Below are 19,328 nucleotides of genomic sequence, written 5' to 3'. Positions count from 1 at the left end.
AGAGGAATTCAGCCTTACCTGTACTTCCATTGTATCTGCTTCCTTTCAAATTACACATGCTATTCTTGAATCTCTTTTTGGTCAGTATGTAATCAATCTTATAGCAGCTGCAGTCTCCAGAACTTTTCCATGTGTGCAATTTTATTTTTCTCAGTCGAAACAAAGTATTCACCACTACCAGATGTTCTTTTCCCTACAAAAATCTATAAGTGTCATGTCTCTTTCACTTATTCCAAGTCAAATGGTTCTACAGTTTTAGTGGCAATTTGAATTCTCCCATCATTATGCCATTTACTAACTCTTTCACTTCCTCCCTCAAGATGTCACTTGTTTATTTTTGTGCCCAATTGTGGGCATATACTGGGTGTCCCAATACTTTAGGGTCAAAATTATACAGACTGTTGAAGAGCCTAAACTGATTCAGTTTAAGTGACAATTTGGACTGGCTGTGTTCTATCATTGATAGTTATTCTTGCAATACATACCCTTTTCAGCTGCACGTATTTGCAACTTTCAGCATAATTGCTTTCATATCACAGAACATGCTCTCTTGTAGCTCATGTCAAGAAGCATTTGACATTACAAAAAAATGAAGCTCCTGAGTCAACTAGCACCTTTATAAGTTGGCCGTCAATGATGAAGTCAGTGAGATTTTTTGACATCTTTGTGACTTTTATCCATGGATGATTTTCATCTGTGGCAGCCCCACCTCCATATATGGTTGCCTTGCTTAGTAGCCCTGAATTTGGCAGCTAGATGAGTAGCTGGTACCTCTGTACAGTGACAGGGAATGGCTATGGTGTATTATGGAGCAATCTTGCCCAGGGGATGGTGCTGGCTTTGTCCCACTGGCTGACTGTAATTGTTGAGTGTAGTAGTTGAGTGATGTGAATAGGACTGTTGTGATGGTTGATGTCCTGCAGTGTAGTAGTAATCAGAAACTCGTCTTCTTTGTCTTCAATAGTGTACAACATGTCCACTGTAGAATCACACCAGTTTCTTGTCCTGTATCCTTCAAATGGTTCTTCTGTGGGGTGGCGTAGGACTTGGTTGTAAGTGCTGTTGTCCAGTGCTGGGTTACCGTTTGATGCCTGCAGTATGAGTCCAAGTTGGCCAAGTCCATTCTACCTTGGTGCATTTGACTGCTAGTAGAAATTTAGTCCCAAAGATCAATACACGTCTTCTTTGGCATTCTTTATTTAGCTACTGATGTATTGAGTCAACATTCATGGCTGCTATCTCTTGCTTTCTCACTCTGGTAGTTCCAGTTGCCCTAAAATGCTGTATTCATTCTTTCACTACATGAAGTGTGAGTGAGGCAAGATGGTGGTGGTCTTCCACAACTGCCATAGGACCACATTTGTGAGTTGGTCATACTTTTTTTATTTGACTCTTTCTTCTTACATTTCCTGCATGCGCTGGCACCACCTGATGAATTCCTCAGTTGCTGTCGTACCCTTTACCAAAAAATCTTGGTATATGGCTTCTGTGAATCCTTTCATCAGGTGTGAGATTTTGTCAGCTTCTATCATATTTGATTCACAATGTGGCATAGGTCAAAAACATTTTGTATGTAAGACTTCCAATATGTGAACTTGCTGCTGATTATCACTACATGTCTTTCTCAGTTTGGCCTTGAATGCTTTTCAGGTATTGAGCTTCTCTTAGCTGTTCTTAAGCCACTGTTGGGCTGCGCATCGGTGTAAAAGTACACATTTGCCAAACACATCATGTCATCCCACCTGTTGTATTTGGTGATTTGATCGAATCCTTTTACCCATTTGATTTCATTAGGTCTTAACCAGCATCTCTAAAAAATGCTGATGGACAGATCTTCTGAATGATGATCTGCTCGTATCCCTGATCTTGTCCATGTAGGCAATGACATTTATGATGCCTAATTGAAGCCATGGTGATATAAATGGTTTTGAACTACCCTGCATCTCTGCCAAACAATGTCACATCATAACCATACTAAAGTCCAAATTCGAAAGCAGGATCATCAATGACATATGATACTTAGCTCTAAAAGAACGTTTATTACGGACACCAACATACAGGTGGAACAAAACTGACCTCTGGGACAGAGAGTAGGGCTATTTATGTAAAGTTCAAATACCCCAGAATATATAAACATTACAAATATAGGACATTTCAATAACTTTCCAGAAATGATAAATCACTTGCTGGTGATCTGGTTTGAACTGGCAAACCACGGCACACCAGCCAGAGATGGTATCCATAACGCCATACTGCATGAACCACAGCTTGCAGCAATATTCATAGCTATTACAAACTACATTACCCTGAGGTGACAACAGTCATGGGATAGAGATGAGTACATATACAGATGACGGCAGTATCACATACGCAAGGTATAAAGGGACAGTGCATTTGCGGGACTTTCATTTGTACTCAGGTGATTCATGTGAAAAGGTTACCAGTACGGTTAAGCCCACATGATGGCAACGCAGAATTGGTAATTGGAGCTAGATGCATGGGACATTCCATTTTGGAAATCATTAGGGAATTCGATATTCCAAAATCCACATTGTCAAGAGTGCGACCTTGACTTGCCCACGAAAGGCAAAGGTCCCAAGTTCGATTCTCAGTCGGACACACAGTTTTAATCTGCCAGAAAGTTTCATATCAGCGCACACTCCATTGCAGTGTGAAAATCTCATTCTGAGATATCAGTTCGTGCGCAAAATTCTACACTGACAACACTTTTGCAATTATGAGTGGCTATAGATGCAGCATGGCTCAATATTTATGCAGGGGACTTCCAACAATTTGTTGAGCACATGCCACATCGAGTTGCTGCACTACACAGGACAAAAGGTGGTCTGACGCAATATTAGGAGATATCCCATGGTTTTTGTCAGTTCAGTATATGTACGCGTTTGTATCTGCTAGTTGTTTTGCATTGGCAAATAGCATTTTGATGTGGTGACATGAAGGCAATAGTGTGGAGCTGTTGTTTTTTCAGTTTCAAACTCTAAACTTCTCTTTGTCCCTGGAGTCCAAGCTTCTGTAGCTGATAGTGTATAGAAATCAACACTAACAGTGCACTGTTCCAGTAAGTTACTGATTCCAGAGCATTTCAGATACCAAAAAGGTTACTCCCATTGACAGCAGGTATGAGAATAACTGGAGTACCCTGTCCCAGAAAGTCATCAGAAGTGTGTTTCAGTATTTTTATAAGACAGTGATATAAACAGGGAAGTAATTTATACATTCACAATGCCTTCTTTGTGGTTGTAACTCAATAAGTAATAAAATAGTAGGTCTTACTGAAAGGCAATAAACTTTTGCCAGCAGAGGGAGCTACTCAGGTGCATCATCTTTTCTTCCAACCATTCACATAGGGTAGAGTGCTGCGGGCCCTTTAAATATAGTGCACAATCCAGTGACACATATCTTCATTCTCCTGCAAGATGACACTCCTGTGTGGAGTATATCACATTTTATATGATTCTATTTTTTTGCAGACAAGAGGGAAGAGGCTGATTCACGTGCAAATGTTCCCTGTATTTTAGAATGACACAAACATAGCAATTTTTTTATTCTCTGACAAGTCTGTCTAGTTCCCTTAAATAATCAAGAGACGTCTTTAATATATTTTATCAGAGTGGCTGTTTTATGCCATTCTCTTTTGTATTTGATCAACTAGCCACACTTTCCTGAGCTTTTATTTTAGTCTTAACACTCTTCTTTTTTAGATTTAGAATAACTACAATTTTTACAGTTTGAGTGATGTAAATTTGAGTGAAAAGTAGTAGAAATTTTACTCATTTTAACCACATTTTTGTCTGACTTGTTTTTAGCGCCATTGTTAACAACCTTTCCACTGAGTGCATTAAATCCACAGCCACACAGACTATATGTTTTAGAATTCTGTGAAAGTATTAAACTGTATTTGTTATATCTGGTCAACATGTAATGACAACCACATGATAACAGTTTCAGCATCAACCCTTTCAGTAGGAGATTAAACTTTTTTTTATCCTTGTATTATATTCAAAAAGCATAACATGTGAATCTTGTGAGTAATACTTCTTGATTGCCTCATATTCAAAATGCCTATCACCAAGAGAGAGACATGAAAGTACTCTATTGAGCTGTGTCATATACATAAGATGAGAACTGTTAACCTTCTGTTTTTACTCCACACTATTTCAACTTTCTCATGAGAATATTGCAGTTCACACAGTCAGAAGTGTTAGCTAAGTCACAAAATATTCCTAAACATAATTTCTGAATAAAATAAATTACGTGTTAACTCAAGTACAGCCTGTTCATTTGGCAGTTAATCTGGAGTCCAACTTCATGTCACTAAGAATTTTTATCTACCAAGGTTTTGTAAATCTTTTTGTACATGACGAAAAAATGTAAGTGTTCAAAAGAGTGAAATTTACCATCAGTCTTGTACTTTTAAGTTCTCTCACCCTTGTGACGAGGCTTGACAGCAAAGTATTGAAACACGTTTCGAGAACTATCACTATAAATATTTATTGTATAAATTACTTAAAATGCTACAGGTATTTTCAATTTTGGTGGTGAAATTTGATTAATTTGTTGTGGATTTCATCACATCCACAATCATGTAACATGTTATGAACCATGAAAATTAATGTTGCAGTTAAAGTTTATAGGATTACTGTTTTATTTTCTTGTGTGGGGGTCTTGCTTTAATAGCTGTTGTGGTCAGAACCTTTTGTCCTTAGTGAGAGTAATCATTGTAATCTAGGAGTTGCATTAGAGCATCCACTATTGCCTACACATTTGTGTTGTTGCAGTCTTAATATGGTTCTCCAAAACAAAAGTAACAAAACACTATGCTATGCTTGCTTTGTCATTGCTTTATTTGTGTGTACTAAACCTGTTTCACCTCTTCATGCTTGCCATCTTTAGTGATCTGGAATACGAAGAAATTATTTAATTATACATATTTTGATAGGAGATATGCAGTGATTCTTGGCAGCTCATTTAAATATAACTGTTCTATTTACAACTATACAGTTTCTTCCAATTGATAAATTACATTTAAACATTTCTCTGTACATAATCTGTATTGTAGCATCCTGCACAATAGTTGAAAAACTATTTCACAGCTTACCATTAAAAAAATTGACATACACGCGCGCGCGCGCGCACTCACACACACACACACACACACACACACACACACACACACACACACAGAGTGCCCCACTACTTCCATCCCCACCCAACTCCATCCCCCACTCCCCCCTCTATCCCACTGTGATCTTGCTGGTATAACGTCAAGTTAAACACATATATTTCAAAACGACACAACATGTGTAAGTCACAGAGCAAATTGACCAAGCAAAACATGTGAACACGGTAACATTCAAATTAGCACTGAGTCCAAGTCTAGCGGCCGCTGGCTGGCTGGCTGGCCGCTTAGGTGGCGTGGCTGCTGCATATCTGGCAGACAGCGTCGCATGTATAGGACGCGCGTAATTGCGCGGCGGCACTTTGAATGATCGGCGAGTCACAACACTTTTCCCCCCTTTGAAATTTTTGCACTGGTCTTGATGAATGTGGCCTGTAGATTGCTAACGTCCATAGGCGTTGTTTGACTGGCCATTAAGTCTCGAGGAGGAGGCTTCCCATACGGGCGGAAGTGTCCCCGATGATAACGGGTCGAGATGACAGGAGACGGAGGGATCGAATCAGCTGGTCCCCCATGCACCAATCTGCCCATTGTGGCAAGTCCGGTTGATATAACAGGAGACATGGGCGATGTGTCGGCGTCCGTAGGAGAAGAAGGCGAGTAGAGTTGCTCCGGCAGATGATGGTCATCTGGTTCCTGCATGGGCATGTCTCCTGGTGGCGTCCGTTCTTGTGCTGGCACCGAGATGACAGTGAGAGGGCTGCGTTGTGAGTAATGAGAGATGCCAAGATCCCGAGTGTCAGGTAGAGCCGAAGGTGGTGTAGCAGCATTCGGAACAGGCGTTGCCGGCACACGAGGCCGAAGCTGGTCCGAATGACGCACTGCAACACCTATGTCCGTCTGGATTTCATACAGGCGTCAGCCACGGTGTCGTAAGATGTGGCCAGGACTCCATTTTGGCCGCCTGCCATATCCCCGTACCCATACAAGGTCATCGGCGGTGAACCGGCCAAGCGAAGGCACCCGTGGCTGGGAGGTGGAAGGCTGCAGAAGATGAAGTAGCGTGCGGGGCTGTCGTCCAGAAATTGGGGAAGCGCATCATCAGCAGCAGAAGAAGTCAGGAGTTTCCGCATCTGAGCCTTAAATGTGCGGACCAGTCGTTCAGCCTCACCGTTTGATTGTGGATGGAATGGAGGGGCCGTGACAGGCAGAACGCCGTGATGAGCACAAAAATCCGCAAATTTGGAAGAGGCAAATTGCGGACCATTATCAGTAACAAGAGTAGAGGGAAGGCCTTCCAATGAAAAACTGCGGGCGAGAGCACTTGTGGGTGCCACAGTGGTAGGCGACGTGCAACGGACAATGAAAGGAAAGTTAAAGTAGGCGTCAATTACGAGTAGCTAATAAGTACCTAAGAAAGGTCATGCAAAGTCAGCATAAATACGCTCCCAGGGCTTCTCAGGTGAAGGCCACGGTGACAAAGATGACTTTGGGGTGGCGGCCTGTGACGCACAAGGGCCGCAGGCAGCGACCATGTGTGCTATTTCAGTCAATGCCAGGCCAGTACACATGATGGCGCACCAGAAATTTTGTGGGAGAGACACCCCAGTGCCCTTGGTGAAGGAGGCGCAAGACTGAAGCATGCAAAGACGCAGATACCACAACGCGCGGCGAAGCGTTGTCGGTGGAAAGGAGGATGACACCATCCCTAGCCGTGAGGCAGTAGCGCAAAGCATAGTAGTTCCGCCATGGATCAGAAATCTTAGCGGACGGACGATCTGGCCAACCCTTCTGAATACAGCGTAAAACCCGGGAGAGGCTAGGGTCAGAACCCGTAGCAGCCGCCAGCTGGTCCCTGGTGATGGGGAATCCATCCACAACCCGCTGCTCAGCAACATCCAGGTAAAAACAAAAAAGTTCGTCCCTATCGAATGCCAGATCAGGACCCATGGGAAGGTGAGACAGTGCATCAGCATTCGCATGTTGAGCCGTCAGCCGGATATGGATCTCATAACTGAAACGAGACAAGCAAAGAGCCCAATGCTGGAGGCGGTGTGCAGCCTTGTCAGGAAGTGACGTTGATGGATGAAACAATGAAACAAGTGGTTTGTGCTTTTGTTGGGCATCCGTGAGCGTTTTGGAGGCATAAGCAATGGGTTGTTCAGAACCTTCAGAAAAACGGTGCGCAAGGAATGCGCTGACCCCGTACTGAGAGGCGTCCGTGGCAAGAACAAGATGTTGGCCAGGTCGATAAGTAGCCAGGCACAGGGCCTGTTTCAACATAGTCTTCAATTTCAGGAAAGCCGCTTCACGTGACGCGGACCAGTGAAAAGGCACGTTTTTATGCAACAGGTGATGCAACGGCTGAGCCACCGAAGCAGCAGACGGTAAAAACTTGTGATAGTAAGCTATTTTCCCCAAGAAGGCATGCAGTTCCTTAACAGATGTAGGGCGAGGAAGGGCATCGATCGCAGCGACAGTTTGCTGAAACGGACAAATACCATCCCAAGATAGTTGAAACCCCAAGTACATGATAGATGCCTGAAAAAATTTTGATTTCTGAAGATTACACTTAAGACCGGCAGTCTGTAACACATGAAAAAGTGTGCGGAGGTTCTGAAGATGTTTTTCAGTGGTGGAGCCAGTGACAACAATGTCGTCCATGTAATTGATACACCCAGGACAGGGAGCAATAATTGTTCCAAGAATCGCTGAAAGAGAGCAGGAGTGCTGGCAACCCCGAATGGCAATCGTTGGTATTGATAAGAGGCCAAAAGGCGTGTTAAGGACCAGAAACTGCCGGGAAGCAGCATCGAGGGGAAGTTAATGATAAGCTTCTGACAGGTCAATTTTAAAAAAATACTGGCCACCCGCAAGTTTAGTGAACAATTCTTTAGGTCGGGGCATAGGATAAGTGTCAATGAGGCATTGTGCATTTACAGTGGCTTTAAAATCGCCATAGAGACAAATATCATCATTTGGCTTGGCAACGACAACGACAGGAGAGGACCACTCACTGGAAGTCACAGGAAGCAAGACCCCTGAAGTAGTGAGACGATCCAACTCCCATTTTACCCGATCACGAAGGGCCACAGGAAATAGCCGAGCCTGAAAAAACTTAGGCCGAGCAGTGGGTTTAAGTGTGATATGAGCTTCAAAGTCGTTTGCACGGCCTAACCCAGGAGAAACAAGGGACGAAAATGTTGTCGACAAGGAATCCAGTTGAGCATAAGGAATAGCATCAGAGAGGATATTGACAGAGTCATCTATGGAGAACCCAAAAACGCAAAAGGCATCGAAACCAAAAAGATTTTCTGCGTTACTCTCGTCGACCACAAATATGGGAACAGTGCGAATGACGTATTTGTAAGATACCTCAGCACTAAATTGTCCCAAGAGAGAAGTCTTCTGTCTATTGTACGTCCGTAATTGCCGAGTGACAGGTGATAGGAGTGGAGAACCCAACGGAAGATATGTCTGAGAATTAATGATAATGGCAGCAGAACCAGTATCCACCTGCATGCGAACATTCCGACCAAGGTTTTGGACTGTGAGGAATAACTTCCCTGAAAGGGAAGAAGTGCAATTGACAGACAACATAGAAGCAGAATCAGTGTCATGGTCATGAACGTCATGTATGCGGTCGGATTTGCAAACGGAAGACACATGACCCTTCTTTTTGCAATTGTGACACACGGCCCAACGTTGGGGACAATCCTTGTGTGAATGTTTCATAAAACACTGCGGACATGGAGGAAGTTGCCAGGGGTTTTGCTGCAGTTTCTGAGAGGGCTGTTTACGGTTAGGCCGAGACTGCGTGTGTAGCATACCGCGGCCATGTCGGCAGGCGGGGACACGCTGCACGCGTCGTCAGCAGCGCACAGAGGTTGTATGTCCCCAACATCACCCCACTCCTCTATTTGCGCTCCAGTGGCGCGAGAAATTTCAAAAGACTGTGCGATGGATAGGACTTCATCTAGATTTGGATTTGCCTACTGAAGGGCACGTTGCCTCACTTCTTTGTCGGGCACCGACCGGATAATAGCATACACTGAAGAGCTAAAGAAAGTGGTACACCTGCCTTATATCATGTAGGGCCCCCATTAGCACACAGAAGTGTTGCAGGACACTGTGGCATGGACTCGACCAATGTCTCAAGTAGTGCTGGAGGGAATTGACATCATGTCCTGTAGGGCTATCCATAAATCCATAAGAATACAAGGGTGTGGAGATCACTTCTGAACAGCACGTTGCAAGGCGTCCCAGATATGCACAATAATATTCATGCCTGAGGAGTTTGGTGGCCAGCGGAAGTGTTTAAACTCAGAAGAGTGTTCCTGGAGCCTCTCTGTAGCAATTCTGGACATGTGGGGTGTCGCATTATCCTGCTGTAATTACCCAGTTCCCTTGGACTGCAGAATGGACATGAAAGGATGCAGGTGATCAGACAGGATGCTTACGTACATGTCACCTGTCAGAGTCGTATCTAGACATACCATGGGTCCCATATCACTCCAATTGCATATGCCCACCAACTTGAACAGTCCTGCTGATATGCAGGGTCCATGGATTCACAATGTTATTTCCATACCCATACACGTCGATTTGCTTGATACAATTTTAAAGGAGACTCGTCCAACCAGCCAACATGTTTTCGGTCATCAACATACCAATGTCGGTGTTGACAAGCCCAGACAAGGTGTAAATCTTTGTGTCGTGCAGTCATCAAGGGTACACAAGTGGGCCTTTGGCTCCGAAAGCCCATATCGATGATGTTTCGTTGAATGGTTTGCACGCTGACACTTGGTGATGGCCCAGCACTGAAATCCGCAGCAATTTGCAGTAGGGTTGCACTTCTGTCATGTTGAATGATTCTCTTCGGTCGTTGTTGGTCCCATTCTTGCAGGATCTTTTTCTCGCCACAGCCATGTTTTTGTTTGATGTTTTACCAGATTCCTGATATTCGTGGTACACTCGTGAAATGGTCGTATGGGAAAATCCCTACTTCATCGCTACCTGGGAGATGCTGTGTCCCATTGCTTGTGCCCTGGCTATAACACCACATTCAAACTCACTTAAATCTGCCAGTGTAGCAGCAGTAACCAATTTAACAACTGCGCCAGACACTTTTTGTCACATATAGGTGTTGCCGACTGCAGCACCATATTCTGCCTGTTTACATATCTCTGTATTTGAATACACATGCCTATGCCAGTTTATTTGGCACTACAGTGTAGTTGTTAATAAAATATTTAGATTTAAATAAGCTGCCATATATCACTACAGATCTCATTGACACCCCCTGCAATATGATAAAAAAAATAAAAAATAAAAACATATCGCTAACTGAATTTTTGCTTTTCACGTGATAAAACTGCCGCATCAGGCATGACATTTTAATTTTTTACTGCTTTACTGCTAACTGTATTTGCAACACATTTTTCAGACAGTATCTACATATGCCATTGAATGTACCTGCAAAAATATGTGATTGTACAACACATAGTTCAGGAGATATGACTGTCATAAACATTGTGATGTGTGAAAATGAAACTGCAAGGCAAAATTTGCTAGAGATAGGTGTGCAATGCGTGTTCAAATATGAATGTAGTAGGTTGAATATATGTGAAATATATGTGACAAGTGTGTACGTGAGTAAACATGTGGGTAAAAGGGGAGGGGGGAAGAGCAATTGGACAGAGAGGGGCAGGAGGAGATGAACAGAGAGATGGAGAAGGAGAAGATGGTCTAGTAGAAGACTGGACTAAAGACATACTTGGACAATGCCGGGTACTCAGCTAGTAATTAAGTAATTTTGTTTGTATTATAGACTACTGAAGGTGTCTAGCATGAAGGGACAAAACATATTTGGTACACACATGTAAAACATTCATTTGTAAAATATGGAATTTTTCTTATGTATATGATAAAGCATAATGCAGTAGCAATTGAAGAGAAATGGCTGCAAATATCAACAGTAGAAACACGATGAGTTAACTTTGACAATCTTGTTGTTTTTAATGTTCTACTTCATTCCTTTTCTTTCACTAGGACAATGTCAAGAACCTACCAGAACCAGTCACCATACAGTGCATACAGACAGATGGAAGGTGGTTCCATTTTTTAGTGTTCCAGCTCAACACACTAAATCTGAATGGCAAAGACGGAGTAAAGAATATAATGTGGAATATTCCAAGAATCCAATTATTTAATTCATGTACTTATATCAAAGGTAAACCAACATTGGAGGGATATAATCCAGAGGTATTTAAGAGATTGTTGGGATTTTATAAACACAGTCTTCACTAGCAGAATGTTATTGTCAACTATAAATAAACAAATTGTGTAGACAAATCTGAGTAAACTTTTTCTGTTATACCAACAGTAATAGTATTACACCACATTCATGTGATTACATTCAGTTTTAGAAGCAATAAATGAATTCCCTTTGGTAAACACCATTTCATAAAAAAAAAACAGCGCAATTTGTATGAGAGAAAGTAATTTGTCACCACTTATTTGATAAATAGTGTTTACAAGTGGATGGGACAACTGTTAAGTTAATGCAAAGTTATTGAGCCGTTTTGACACATTACCTGTCTGCGTTTGTCTTGGGCTCTTCGGCTGACATTTGTTCAATGATTTTTGGCATTTCACCAGTACAAGTGGCATTGACAAAGATTCACCCTCTGTTGCGAGTGGCAGAACAGCACCAGCAATAGTGGGCGAATCTTCAACATTGCCGGCCACTCGTGCCTAATGAAACATTAGAAAAATTGTAAATGAATGTCAGCTAAAGATCTCAAGACAAAAGCCAACAGGCAATAAGTTTAGTTAATGTATACTGTAATTGTACTTACCATTCAGTTCCTTCTACACACACATCAAAAAAAGTTTCGCATCACCTTGGTTCTGAGAGTTCTGGAACCTGTACAGAAAATTGGAATGGAGATCAACATAAACATCATTTCTGCCCTTTTTATTGCTCATGAAAACCACACATTTCAGTTTGTACCACCATACTGTGAGACCCTCAGAGGTGGTGGTCAAGAGTGCTGTACACACCGGTACCTCTAATACCCAGTAGCATGTCTTCTTGCATTGATGTATGCCTGTATTTACCATGGCATACTATTCACAAGTTCATCAAGGCACGCTTGGTCCAGATTGTGCCACTCCTCAATGGCGATTTGGCATATATCCGTCAGAGTGGTTGGTGGGTCATGCCGTCCATAAACAGCCCTTTTCAATCCATCTCAGGCATGTTTGATAGGGTTCCTGTCTGAAGAACATGCTGGCCACTCTACTCGAGTGATATCGTTATCCTGAAGGAAGTCATTCACAAGATGTCCAGGATAGGGGTGCGAATTGTCGTCCATGTAGATGAATACCTTGCCAATATGCTGCTGATATGGTTGCACTATCAGTCAGAGCATGGCATTCACGTATCATACAGTCATTATGGCGCCTTCCATGACCACCAGTGGCATACATCGGCCACACATAATGCCACCCCAAAACAACAAAGAACCTCCACCTTGCTGCACTCACTGGACAGTGTGGCTAAGGAGTTGAGCCTGACTGGGTTGCCTCCAAACACGTCTATGATGATTGTCTGGCTGAAGGCATATGTGACGCTCTTGGTGAAGAGAATGTGATGCCAATCCTGAGCGGTCCATTCAGCGTGTTGTTGAGCCCATCTGTACTGTGCTGCTGGTTATGAAGATGGACCTTCCCATGGACATGGGAGTGAAATTGCACATCATGCAGCCTATTGTGCGAAGTTTGAGTTGTAACACGATGTCCTGTGGCTGCCCGAAAAGCATTATTCAACATGGTAGTGTTGCTGTCAGGGTTCCTCTGAGACATAATCTGTAAGCAATGTTTATCCACTGCAGTAGTAGCCTTTGGGCAGCCTGAGTGGGGCATGTCATCGGCAGTTCCTGTCTCTCTGTATCTCCTCCATGTCTGAACAACACCGAGCGAGGTGGCGCAGTGGTTAGCACACTGGACTCGCATTCGGGAGGACGACGGTTCAATCCCGTCTCCAGCCATCCTGATTTAGGTTTTCCGTGATTTCCCTAAATCGTTTCAGGCAAATGCCGGGATGGTTCCTTTGAAAGGGCACGGCCGATTTCCTTCTCAATCCTTCCCTAACCCGAGCTTGCGCTCCGTCTCTAATGACCTCGTTGTCGACGGGACGTTAAACACTAACCACCACCGCCACCATCTGAACAACATCACTTTGGTTCACTCCGAGACACCTGGACACTTCCATTTTTGAGAGCCCTTCCTGGTACAAAGTAACAATGCAGACACAGTCGAAATGCGGTTTTGACCGTCTGGCATGGTTGAACTACAGACAACACGAGCCGTGTACCTCCTTTGTGGTGGAATGACTGGAACTGATTGGTTGTCGGACCCACTCCATCTAATAGGCACTGCTCATGCATGGTTGTTTACATCTTTTGACAGATTTGGTGACATCTCTGAACAGTCAAAGGGACTGTGTCTGTGATACAATATCCACAGTCAACGTCTATCTTCAGGAGTTCTGTGAACTGATGTGATGCCAAACTTGTTTTGATGTGTGTATTTCTGTTCAGAATCATGTCTACTTGTGTTAATCCTTTTATAATCAGGCACAGTACAGTGCATGTTATCAGAAGAAATTTAAAACATTATTGTCTAATGGAAATCATCTCCATTTTGATCACCACAGGTTTTCTAGTTGATTACTAATTTGAAACTGACTGACACATCATCTTCAAATCTCTTGTCCGCAGCTCATGGTCTAGTGGCTAGCTTTACTGCCTCTGGATCATGGGGTCCTGGGTTCAATGCCTGGCCAGATTGGGGATTTTCTCTGCTTGGGGACTGGGTGTTTGTCTTGTCCTCTTCATTTTATCATCATCATCATCATCATCATTCATGGAAGTGGCGCGATTGGACTGAGTAAAGATTGGGCATTTGTACAGAGTCAGATAACCGTGCAGTTGAGCGCCCCACAAACCAAACATCATCAAACATCAGATCTCATGATGTCATGGTCTATATGCTAGACTGATGCTTGTAATCAAATAAAAAACTCTGGTGATCCAACAGAGTTGAGTTGAATAAAAATTCATGTGAGTTGGTTCGCAAGGTATTGATTGGTATCAGTTTGTAACAAACTGCTAAAGAAAAGTTTTCTACTACCCTCATGACACGTGTAGTTAGTGTTTTGTGATTGTAAATATTATTCTCAGTACTTTTTTGACCACATAGAATCACTACATAGAGCCACTTGTGTAATGCAGTAGAAATGAAACTGTACTCACATTACAGTTCGATAGAGCACTCTGTCTCTCTAGTGTGGTTTATATACCCTGTGCATTCTGTCACATGCCTCATTCTGTCATTTCAGGCTTGGAATAGTGTACAAGAAGGATTGTCAGTATGGGAACTTGTCCACTGCATTTATGTACACCACAGTGACACCATTTGGACATTCAGCTGCTAACAAGTGACACAAAACTTAAGCTCTGCTTCTTAGTGATTGCCCACTGTTGACAGCTCCAGCTAATGGCTGCCACCTACAAATTTTGCCTCATAGTTACCACAAGGAGAATACAACAAAGCTATGTTTTGCCATTTTGTAGGCAACTAGGAGGACTGTGTAAAGCCAGACAGTATACTAGTTTGAAGAAAATGACCACATATGCTTTTGGGATCCTACCATTTGCAAGCAAAACAGCTAACTCACACTGAAACTAAACAGAAATACACTAACAGTCACTACAATCCACATTTGGTCTTGCCATCTAGCAGCCTACAAACATATAATATAACAGAGCACCCATTGACAGAGCTATTAAGGCCAGGTTGTCATTCATATGAACAAAAAATGGCAAAGTTTGGATTTGTTTTTTACAAGTTTGAAGTACACAGACTGTGTGCAGTGTAGTCCCTGGGGAGTTATCTGAAATTAAAAATGGATAGCATCAGTCAACACTACATTAAATTTATGGGAGCTTATACCGAACCCCAATGAAATAACCTGAAATTTAACGATATGGTACTAACTCAAACTTTGAGTTCGATTTTTGGGGGTTTGTTTCACTTTCTATGACTCTGCAAAAAATAGTTAATATTAACAAATTTCATATATTCTTCTTCTTCTTCGCTGAAGGATCACTTAGGACCACGCGTAATCAACATTTGTTGGCCTTCCTTTTCACCCAGTATTCCTTCATAAGCAACGAATGGGCTAGCTTTCATTGTGTAGACCACGTATGTTGGTTAGTTTTTCTCTCTTCTTCCTCAAAACTCCATGTGTTTGTGATTTTTCTGATTTCATTTCTGTCATGTAGATTTGGAGACCCTAATTCTCCTAGCTCTTTTTCCATCTGTTTGTACCAGTTTGGTCTTGTAGTTTTGTTCTTTAAAAGCGTATAAATTTTGTGCATTAACCTGTTTGAGTCTATTCTTTCTAAATGCCCCATGAATTGAATTCTTCTGATGCGCACTGTGTCTGTTATTTTGGAGATATTTTTATATATTTCTGCATTGGGTTTTGGATAATGCACACCATCTTTAGTTCTTGGTCCTAGGATTTTCCTCATTATTTTACGTTCTTTCAATTCTAATTCCCCTTTTGGTGTTCGTGTTGAAGGTTTAGTGTCTCAGATGCTTAGAGAGCTTTGGGTTTAATTACTGTTGTGTAGTGTCGTATTTTGCAGTTCTACGAGATACTCTTTTTGTTGTAAACGTTTTTTGTTAACTGAAATGCCGTCTCCATTTTCTGGACTCATGATCTGACAGATTTCTTTTCATTACAATTTTCTACAATCCATTCACCTAAATATTTAAATTGTTTTACTAGAGTGATGTAGTTATTACCAATTTTGAGATCAGAAGGTGCATCTTTGATGTCAGTCATAAATTTGTTTTTTCAAATGAAATTTGTAATCCTATTTTTGCTGCCTGCTCTTGTAATAATTCTAGCTGTTTCTGTGCATCGGTAATGTCTTGTGTGATCAGTGCCACGTCATCAGCAAATGCTTAACAGTCTAATTCTATGCCCTTACGTTTTGGTCCCAGTCTGTGTGCTGGTGCACCTGATTTTCTACATTCTCCAACAACTTTTTCAAGAGCACAATTGAAGAGCACTGGGGACAGTACATCCCCTTGTCATACTCCTGTGTCTATTTCAAATTCTTTGCTCAATTCTCCCATATATTTTATTTTGGATTTGGTCTCCATGAGTGTTTCTTTTATGATGTTTGTTGTCTTTTGATCTAGTCCAAATTCTTCTAATACTTCAAAAAGGGATTCTTGGTGTCTACTGTCATATGCTTTTTTAAAGTCGACAAACGTGATGACATAACTTTTGTTTGAAGTACTATGCAAATATTTCATCGAGTTTTTCAACTTAACGATTTTTTCTACGCATGATCGACCTTTTCTGAGTCCACCTTGGTATTCGCCTAGTTTTGAATCCAGCTGAGGTTATGCTCGGTTTAGTAGGGCTTTACACAGAATTTTGTATGTTATTGACAATAAAGAGATTCCACGATAGTTGTTGGGGTCTGTTTTGCTTCCTTTTTTGTACAGAGGATGTATGATTGCTGTCTTCCAATCTGTGGGGATTTTTTCAGTTTTCCAGATTTCGTGTATAATTTCTTTGAGTTTTGCAATAAGATTTTCTCCTGCATTTTTCCATAATTCTGTGATGATTTGGTCTTCTCCTGATGCTTTGTTGTTTTTCAATGACCGAATTATCTCTTTAATCTCCTGTAAACTTGGTGGCTTTGTGTCTGGGTTTCGTTGTGTGACGGAACTCAAATTTTTCTGCAGGCTTTTCACAATTCAGTAATTTAGAAAAGTATTTTGCAAGAATTTCACAGTTTTTGGTGTTGGTATGGGCAATTTCCTCATGTTCATTTTTGAATTGGTGTGATTGAGGAGAGTACTTTGTTAATTTTTGTTTGAATATTCTGAAGAAATTTCGAGAATTGCTTTTCTTGAAATCATTTTCTATGTCTTGCAATTTTTTGTCTTTGTGGTATTTATGGACTGTTTGTATTGCTTTTGTGACTGTTTTCCTGGTATCTTTGAGGTCTTCCAGGGTCTTTTGATTTTTGTTGCACAACCAATTTTGCCATGCCTGTTGTCTGAGATTTATGAGTTGGTCACACTCATCTTACGTGTTCTTGTTTGTGGTGCTACAGTTTCAGCTGCTTTTAAAAGTCTTGCTTGCAGTTGTTGCCAATTTTGTGTTTCTTTTGTAAATTGTTCATTACCATTTATCTTTTGTACATCATATTTATGGGGTGGAGATTTCTTAGTGAATTTTTTTTCTGGAATGACAGCTAGGGAGGATTTTGTTGGGTAATGGTCAGAATCTAAGTCTAGTCCATTAAGGACTTTAAGTTTCATGATTTCTACTGTATTTACACGGGACTTCATTACACGATCCAACTAATATTCACCTAGTAATGGATTAGGTGAGATCCAAGTTTTCGTTTTCGAGGCTGTTTTCTTGAAAAATGTTGATTTGAAATATATTATAGATATAAGCTCCCAGGAAAAGTATTTACTTTTTGGGGGTCAAACGTAGAAGTTAATAGTTTGAACCATTTTTATTGTATGGTGCACGTAGTTTTGAAAAACAGTTTCTCAAGAAAGACCTGTTTAAAATATAGGGATAACTTTTCTATGTATCATTAGTTCAGTTTGCGTAAAAACTACATGTTTTTATGTATTTTTGATGTCACTGAACACAAATCTGAAGTTAAATTTTCAAAATTAAAAATGACTAATCCAATATGGCAGACCAAAAATTACGCTTTGACCAACAAAAAGTGTTTTCATTACTTACGTTTAGTCTAAAATCCCAACACCAATCCTTCCTATAACTGTAATTCTTCTTGGAGAGCAATTATCTCTTTCTTCTTGGCCAGGAAAGCCGATCTGGCTGAGCTGAATATGCTGCATTTGGCAGCCTGCACACATTGTTTATAAGCTTTTTTAGCCTGAGATCAAGAAAGGGTTTAACAAGGAAAAGAAGATCATCCTACAGTAACCTAATATACCGAGTGCGATGTGACAGGTGCCTCCTGGAGTGGGTCATCCAGTTCCAGATCCCCAATTGCCACAATAATAAACTTTTCAGTTTCAGTGAAGTTGAAGACCAGTCAGATACATGCCATCCTTCCACATCTAACAATCCCACGTATACACCATTATCATCTAGTGAAATGCACGAAGTCGTGCAAAGTGAACTCAGTGATCTTGTTACAGACTTGGACCTTCCAAAGCATAAAACCGAATTGTCAGTTTTTCGTTTCATTGAGTGGAATCTTCGGGAATGTACAGTTGAAATATGTAATTTTTTGCCTCTGTCAAAACCACTTGAAAGATTTCTCAGCACAACAAATGTAATGGCATACTGTACAGATGTTGAAAGTTTAGTGCAAGAACTTGTAAATCCCCATAAAGTACTGTTACCACCATTACATGTGAAACTAGGGTTGATGAAGTCAATTGCAAAAGCAGTGAATAAGAGCTATGAATGACCATTTGAATACTAGAGAGAAAATTCCCTGGACTGAGTGCTGAGAAGATGAAGCAGGGAGTATTCATTGCCCCACAAATACATAATATCCTTGGAAACCCGCAGTTTCAGTTTATTCTCAGTCGTGATGACCTAAACACATGACAATGCTTAAAGAAAGTTATTTCATCTTACCTGGGCAACAGGAGGGCTGAAAATTACATTGAACTTGTGAATGACTTTATAATACATGCCTATGAGAAACTGAAATGTAACATGTCACTCAAAAAGCACTTCATTCTTTGACATAACAGATTGTGGGGTGTTTAGTGATGAACATGGCGAGAGATTTCACCAACAAATCTCTGCAATGGAACATCAATACAAAGCAAAATTCAGCACTTCAATTCTGGCAGATTTGTACTGAACTGCAGAAAGACTAGCATCTTACCCATAAGAGGCAGCCGAAGAGGAAACATGTATTGTAAACAAGTTAGCTGTTAACAATGTATCTTTAACTGAACTAAGTTGATTGCAGATTTTCATGTATTAATCTAAAACACTTTGATTTATTTTTCCTTGTGATTTGTGAATAGGTAGACTTTACAATTTTGCATTGCTCATATATTTCAGTGACATAGCCTACCAAAT

General features: G+C 41.3%; 1 protein-coding gene across 1 annotated transcript in view; it reads left to right on the top strand.

Annotated features, from left to right (window-relative positions):
- LOC124721542 (39S ribosomal protein L37, mitochondrial) overlaps nucleotides 1-11,494 on the top strand; it is an 81,205-nt gene extending 69,711 nt beyond the window's left edge. The window contains exon 6 of the mRNA XM_047246570.1: nucleotides 11,192-11,494. Coding sequence (XP_047102526.1) covers nucleotides 11,192-11,449 — 258 coding nt within the window. The 3' untranslated portion in view covers nucleotides 11,450-11,494. The remainder of the gene's footprint in view (nucleotides 1-11,191) is intronic.
- The last annotated feature ends 7,834 nt before the right edge of the window (nucleotides 11,495-19,328 follow it).

The sequence above is a fragment of the Schistocerca piceifrons genome, chromosome X (genome assembly GCF_021461385.2).
Source record: "Schistocerca piceifrons isolate TAMUIC-IGC-003096 chromosome X, iqSchPice1.1, whole genome shotgun sequence".
In the NCBI taxonomy this organism is placed as follows: domain Eukaryota; kingdom Metazoa; phylum Arthropoda; class Insecta; order Orthoptera; family Acrididae; genus Schistocerca; species Schistocerca piceifrons.
Note: the sequence above shows the minus strand (reverse complement) of the source record. Positions and strands in the feature narration are given on the sequence as shown.